The 7,009-nt window shown below is 44.1% G+C and overlaps 1 protein-coding gene across 1 annotated transcript in view; it reads right to left on the reverse strand.

Annotated features, from left to right (window-relative positions):
- pid1 (phosphotyrosine interaction domain containing 1) overlaps positions 1-6,643 on the reverse strand; it is a 32,438-nt gene extending 25,795 nt beyond the window's left edge. The window contains exon 1 of the mRNA XM_031752728.2: positions 6,487-6,643. Within this exon, the coding sequence (XP_031608588.1) occupies positions 6,487-6,516 (30 nt within the window). The 5' untranslated portion in view covers positions 6,517-6,643. The remainder of the gene's footprint in view (positions 1-6,486) is intronic.
- Between the last annotated feature and the right edge of the window lie 366 nt (positions 6,644-7,009).

The following is a 7,009-nucleotide window of genomic DNA, read 5'->3' on the forward strand; positions in this document are numbered from 1 at the left end:
TTCCAACAGGAACTATCCTCTATGCTATCCCTGATTTGGCTCTTGGCACTTTCTTGTCTCTCTCTTTCATTCTTTCTTTTCATCACGGAAGACATAGAAAGACCTTCACCTACACAGTAACAGTAACACAGTAACTTCAATTACCACAGTAACATGAAACCCCCAAAAAACTATATTCCATACAGAAATATTTTGTCAGTGTGAGACAAAAAACTATATAAATGTCTTTCTCTTGTGAGCAGACTGGAAATGAGCTAAAGTTGCACATTAAATGAATTTGCTCCCAAAACAGTCTCAGCCAATTAAGCAAGACTTTCACAAACACTTAAACCTTGCGGCTTATACCTTACGCAACTCTTGAGTTGGAAACCACCTCCATCCTGCCCTTGTTTGTCCCTCAGACACCTTTTATACACACAAACACATCCTTCCCAGTAAACCTATTAAAGGACGATGCTGTGGTCTACAGGTAGGCCAGCATGTGGCGGTTACTTCCTAAAGCCAAACGTAGGATGCGTCTCTCCAGTTCCTGCATGGTAAGAATTCAAAAAGTGTCTCTCTGTGTGTTTACAGCCTCCTCCTCTGATCCTGGGGCAGTTTGTGAGAGGAAATTTGCCCAAATGAGCTCAACCTCAAGTAGACTGTGGGAGGTCTGCACATGGACGAAAACCTGTTTTTCTCAATCGCGATTGGAGCGCCGAGGCGTGTAGGAGGGAGAAAGTCAATGATCAGAAGGTTGTGATTGGTCTGTTACTTCTGTAGGAGGAAGTGGGCATTATAGCACTCTAACCTCAAGGCCTGAAGGAGACTCTCTGGCTGGCAGTAAAAACATCAACGACTGTTTGACATAAACAGCGAACCCACTGCGACGTCTTAAAGAGTCTACGCAGAGCCAGAGGACATAAACGGGACGTGCTAATGATGAAAAACACTCCTCGCTGCCAAGAATACGGCCGATTATATCCGCATGGTGCGTTGTTCGGCTACAGGTCAACCATCACGGGCACTAACTGCCTTTTGATAAGTCACAATAGCCGTTAGAGAGCTGTATATTACATGTATACACTACATCTTTGGTTCATGCAAGCTAAAACTAATAGGCAGACTCAGACACTGCTGACCCAATGCTTTTTTTTATTTATTTAAAGCAATACGTAGGGTTGCACTTGATTATCATCAGTTCACTTTCTCATTATTTTTTTAATCAAATTCTAAAACATAGCAACAGATACATGTAGCAGTAATTTAGCAGATCATTAACAATGAGATTTTTTCAAAAATACTTGCTTACTTGACGAGTTTAAGGACATCAAGAAATTCATCCAAAAAATTTTCACCTCTATCGCTGTGGATTTTATATAAAATACATATTTATTGTCTGGGTTTAACATAATTTTAAGGCATAATCCTATGGAGATCTACTTCCAGGTGAAACAAGACATAAAAAGTAAAAGAAAGGCCAGAAATGACAACTTGGCAGGGGAGCACTTCTACAGTAGCCAGGGGGTAGAGAGGGAGCCGGGGAGAGAAAAGCAATAGCTCACATTCACACCCACAGCCAAGTGAGAATCACCAGAACACCCCAACAGAGGTTTTATTCCACTGTGATAAATCCACAACACAGGCACACTGTAACAGCATAGCCTTCTGACTCCCTCCACCGTAACCTGCCATGCACCCCCTGGAAATGTAGCTACACACCGCCATCGACACAGCCCGCACAGGCATAAATTCCCGCAATGGCCACTTGTATAAACTACAACTTAGGCTCTACCTAAATTCATTGCCAAAGTATAAATTACCGTTAATATGTCTGTCTTTGGACTGTGGGACGAAGCCAAATTACACAGAGAGAACCCACACAGGCTCAGGGAGAACATACACAGAACTTTACACAGAAAATACTGCAGACCACCAGAGCTACCCCTCAGCCTCCTAGCAGAGACACCTATGGTATAAATTTCAAAATCCTTTGTCGCCTTGCTCTCGAGTTCTCGTATTCACAAGATTTCCAGAAAACTTACTCTGATACTAAAGTAGATTTTTAGCAGATACACCTGTGGTATTAATTTGAAGCTCCTACGTCACCTCATTCTTGAGCTATTGCATTCATAAACTTACGTGGACACGTAAAAAAATTTTTTTAATTAATTAAAAGGTGAAACCTATAAGCTAACAGTATGGCTAGCTAGCTTACAGTATTGATTAATAGGGAAAATGGCTAGGTAAAATTTAGCTAATCTCTATGAGGCTTCTCACATGATGTCAGGTCTGTATGCCTGTGTAACTGGGCGCTTTAGCAATAATTTTCCCTGGTTCTGCCATCCACCTCCAGCAACCAGTCACAACCAGTCACAGACTGGTCTCTAGGCCTGTGTGACTAGGTTGATTGGGCCCTACACTGTCACCATGACGGTCACATATCTAAAACGGTAGACAGGTTAATGTCAGGTGGTTAAAGTGATCCTGTATGTGTAAAACCTCAATAAACAGCTAAACGTGGCTAATAAAGCTAATGACGTTTGTTAACGGGAGCAACAGCAAAAAATAGCAGGTGAATGAAATGGTAAGCTAGCATTTATGGTTGTTTTAAACAGTTAGCCAAACATGGCTAACAACTGCTAAGCTAAAAGTAAATTACTCTTAAAAACAGCCCAGATTCCATTAAAACAACTTCAAATTAATATATTTCAACCTTATTTTGTCCTGATTAAGATGTTCACGTGAGAGGTCTAAAAACAGGCACACCAACTGAAAAACGTTGGGAACTACTGATCTAGTCTGTTAACATTGAAACAGACAAAAATATAAGTAAAAGTAAAGAAACATTAAACACACAAATGCACTTTGACCAGTACAAAGTAGTCAACTCTATTGGATTTAAAATCTTTAAACCAAAAAAATCACAAATAGGCGAAATGTGCACACTGAGGAAATGTCTGCTGGATAACAAAATAGTTTCGGGGATTATGGGGAATTTTTGGGCAGTCTCCTTGTGCCACCAACTATAACTTAACTGTGGCTACAAAGCAACCCCAGACAAAGAGACAGACATGCAGAGGATGACTCTGACTCGTTTTGACCTCAGTCTGCTGCACTGTCAGGTCAACATCTTTGCATCTGCTCAGCCCTGTTTGTCAGAGTCGCACACGCTGAAGTTTGAAAGCGTCAAAAGTTGAAACCGTGGCTAAAGAAAGAGCTGCTGACAGCGGAAAACATTGTGTCTGGAAGGCTTAGGGATTTTCACAAAGGAAGCATGCTGCTGTGCATGTGTACAAGCTTGTAACCTGCCTCCTAAGCTGCATGTGAGCGTACATCCACACGCATAGCTGTTCCCAGCCCACTGCATATTGTGCAATCTGTCGGTGAACCAACATGGCCTCTGGCTGGGGAGGAAGGGCCCATCGAAAATGACCGAAGGATGTGGTCAGCGAGGGGTAGAAAGGGCAAACGGAGAGAAAAACAGGGAGGCATGATGCAGCATCAGCACACAGCGTGGCAACACGACCCCGTGTCTCTTCAACCTCACGCATAAACGCATCTCTTTTTCTCCCTTTTCCTCTTCTCGACTGGGCGCAAGACGAAAAAAAAAATGCAGCAAGACATCAGACGTTGCTATGGCAACAGAGGACGGCACAAGTGCGAATAATATGGACAGATGTGAATAACAAAAACAACAAAACAGGACATAATAAGCAACGGAAAATCAGCTAAGAGAGACGTTAAACTCTACAAACCCCACCATGCCCGACTCAAAGCGGTGAAGGATACCAGCCTACAGGATGGTGTTGCTATGGTAACAAAGCAGGCAATGGGTGGGTATTTGCTATCGTTCAATAACCACTTTTTGGTGTATGGGTCATTCATTATTTTTTTATACTCTTTTTTTTAATTAATATACACAGCAAGGTTTCTGCTATTTAGCATAAGGAGAGAACAGCCTGGCTGCTGTGCTCAACATTCTCCTCATAAAGTCGTCAACTGAAACGTGGAGTGTTTGATAGTTTTCAGACATGCCTTACTCTTTTATCAGCATCCAGCCACAGCTGGTTTCCAGGTGGTAAGCTGATGTGGACTAAGCCCAGGTTATCAAAGTTAAGATTTCCTTAATTACACCTGTTCCCTGAAGCAGTTCAGTATTACATCCCTGGATTCTACATTTCCCAGAAAACAAGGCTCAGTTAGCTGGCATGAGGCCTCTGTACTTGCCTACAGCACAGCCACTTTCACATTAAGAGGCTCCAAGTTGGATTTATCTGATTTTCCATTTCCCATTTGTAATTACAGTTCCTACATAGGAACTACATAACCCTGGGGGCCTGGCTCAGTAACATCAGCTCAAAAACTGTGCAGTGGGAGCTTCATGGCATGGGTTTCAATGGCCAAGCAGTTTCTGTAGGTGTAACCTGTTGGTGAAACAGTACTTTTGACCATATAGTAGACGTGGAGAGCTCTAAAAGTTTTCCAGTTGTCACAATCCAAACAGTTCTGTTAAAAGATGACAATGTGGATTCACTACATCTTGATCTTTTTGTTTGTCTTTTCATGCGGGCAAACTCCACAAAAGAGAGGCGCACGTCAACGCATGTGAATGTAACTCAAGCAACACTTTGAGGAATGTTTCCACTTCTGCGATGAAATGATTCAGTTTTTTTCAGTCAGTTTTATTTATCTAGCATCAACTCACACCAAAAGTCACCTAAACACGCTTTAAATTGTGATGTAACAGCCCGACAGTGTTAGCCCTAGAACACTTTATAACGCTATCACTAACATCGGGTATATTTTACCTGATATAATATAACCGATAAAACACACTTCCCAACACAACAACAATACACTGCAAATTGAAGCGCCCTTCTTTTTATTTCCCCCTATACAACATCTCATAAAATGACTGGGGTTCTTGTGAGCTTCATCCAATCCCCCCCACCCCTATGAGCAAGCACTTGGAGACAGTGGGAGAAAAGAACTCCCTTTTAACAGGAAGAAACCTCCAGCAGAACCAGGCTCAGGGAGGAGTGGCCATCTGCTGGGGGTGAGGGGAAAGAGGAGTGAGCAGAGAGAGGAAGACTGGACAAAAGACACACTACAGGAGAGCGAACTAGAGTTTAATGATCGCTAATGATTAAATGCAGAGTGGTGTATAAACAAACATGGACTGAAAAGAGACAAGAGAAGAAGAAATGCATAACTACGGGAGGATTCATGGTCAAAAAGGAGAGCTTTAAGCCTAAAGTTAAAAGTAACGAGGGTGTCTGTCCCATGACTCCAAACTGAGGAGGGGCCCACTCTATAAACCAGGAGTAGGCCAGCAGTTTGAGAAATTAATGAACAAAATAACTTGACCTAACAGGATTACAACCTGCTGGTTGTAATCCGGGCTGTTGATGTGGCCGTTTTTTTGTTTTTTTCCCTCTTTTCAGTGCGTTTGGCAGGACCCTGAATGATGATTCACTTGCTGCAACACTACCAAAACGTACTGGAGCAACCAGCCATGGAAAGTATGAGATTGACTTTACGACACTTGTTGAGCATGACCACATCTGAGTTTATCCGAAAGCCACAGCGCAGTGTGCTGAGCGAGCCCGGATCAATAGCAGTTTATAAACCGCGTCCTGCTGCAGCCTGGTTGGACCACCTAGAGGGCAGATGTGTGTTAAGGGGATAATTTACAGCGCCCACATCTGACTCCCTACAAACACCGGAACTCTCGGTTTTAATAATTCGTGATTCCATCTTCTTGACGCCTGGGCAGGAGAGGGGATTGTGCAAGTTCACTTGGCAGGCAGTCCACAGGCCCACATCTGGAGAACATTACGTCTGCAGGAGACGTGAAACCAGGGTCGGTGCACGGCTTACCCGTGGATATCACACTACGTGTCATTAACCACGTCGCTTTTTCTTTTTTTTTTACACCCTAACAGATCACGGGATGCTTTTCAGACAGAGGGTAAGCATCCTGATGTGGCAGCATGAGGGGCAAAAAGTGACAACAGCAGGAGGATGAGGAGGCCTGCGCTCAGTGAAGGTGGATTTCGGATGGCCTCTGGGCCAACATGTGGATATTTCAAACACAGCTGCAAAGTGCGTGTCTGTGACTTTATACGGAGGGGGTAAAAAAAAGGCTCTCCAGCGGTGGGTTTGCACAGGAATGCAGTGGAGACACAAATTGTTGCGCGCTGCTCCCCCCCCCTCTTCCCAGCCACCCCACTGGCTTGCGTAACGTGAAACGTAGCAGCAAAAGGTAACCACACAGAGACAGGAGCAGAAAAAACGCTCGCTTTAACGCTCGTCTCTGTCATTTTCTGAAGTCTGCTGGCTCCCCGGTGAAGCGTCACGGCGCACAGGGAACATCTGTAACGGAGCGTTTCTGCCTGGGCTGCAGACACACACGCACACGGCACCAGCACGGCGGGTCTCGGTAGCTGCTGCGAACCGTTTATTTCTGCCACCCCACCGACCATAACCCCCTCACATCCTTACCTGCAGTCGCTCCGACGCGGGTTGCCACATGTTCGCAGAATCAGAGGTTCTCCGTCCCTTACTACAGCTTGTTCTCCTCCCGTAGTCCGGCTCACATCTGTTCGCCTTCACTGCTCGCCTCTCCGTCCTCCTTCTCTCTGGACTGGTCGATAATGAAGGATAGGTTGCTCCGCCTGGCTGTAGTTAACGCAGTGGCCACCAGGTGGAGGTACCTGCTATCCACGATGGGGCGCTTCGTGCTGCTTTCAGGTGCGGTGGGAAATCGAGGATCGATACGGTTAAATTGATGCTTTAAATCTGCAGCCTGATGCTTAGGAGGACTTTTTGTTGGTTTCATCTGAGAGTATAAATGCTGCTTTAGCTTGTTTTTTTTGTTTGTTTGTTTCTTTTATAGACATTTTAACACTTCTCATTTTGTAGTTTCCTTTGGAAAAGCCATCACCTTAAATATTAATATTGCACATATCATATGTAATATTACCAGGATTATACAGTATTCATCCCTGAACTCTCCTCTTCCATT

The sequence above is a fragment of the Oreochromis aureus genome, linkage group 14 (assembly GCF_013358895.1).
Source record: "Oreochromis aureus strain Israel breed Guangdong linkage group 14, ZZ_aureus, whole genome shotgun sequence".
NCBI classification, from domain to species: domain Eukaryota; kingdom Metazoa; phylum Chordata; class Actinopteri; order Cichliformes; family Cichlidae; genus Oreochromis; species Oreochromis aureus.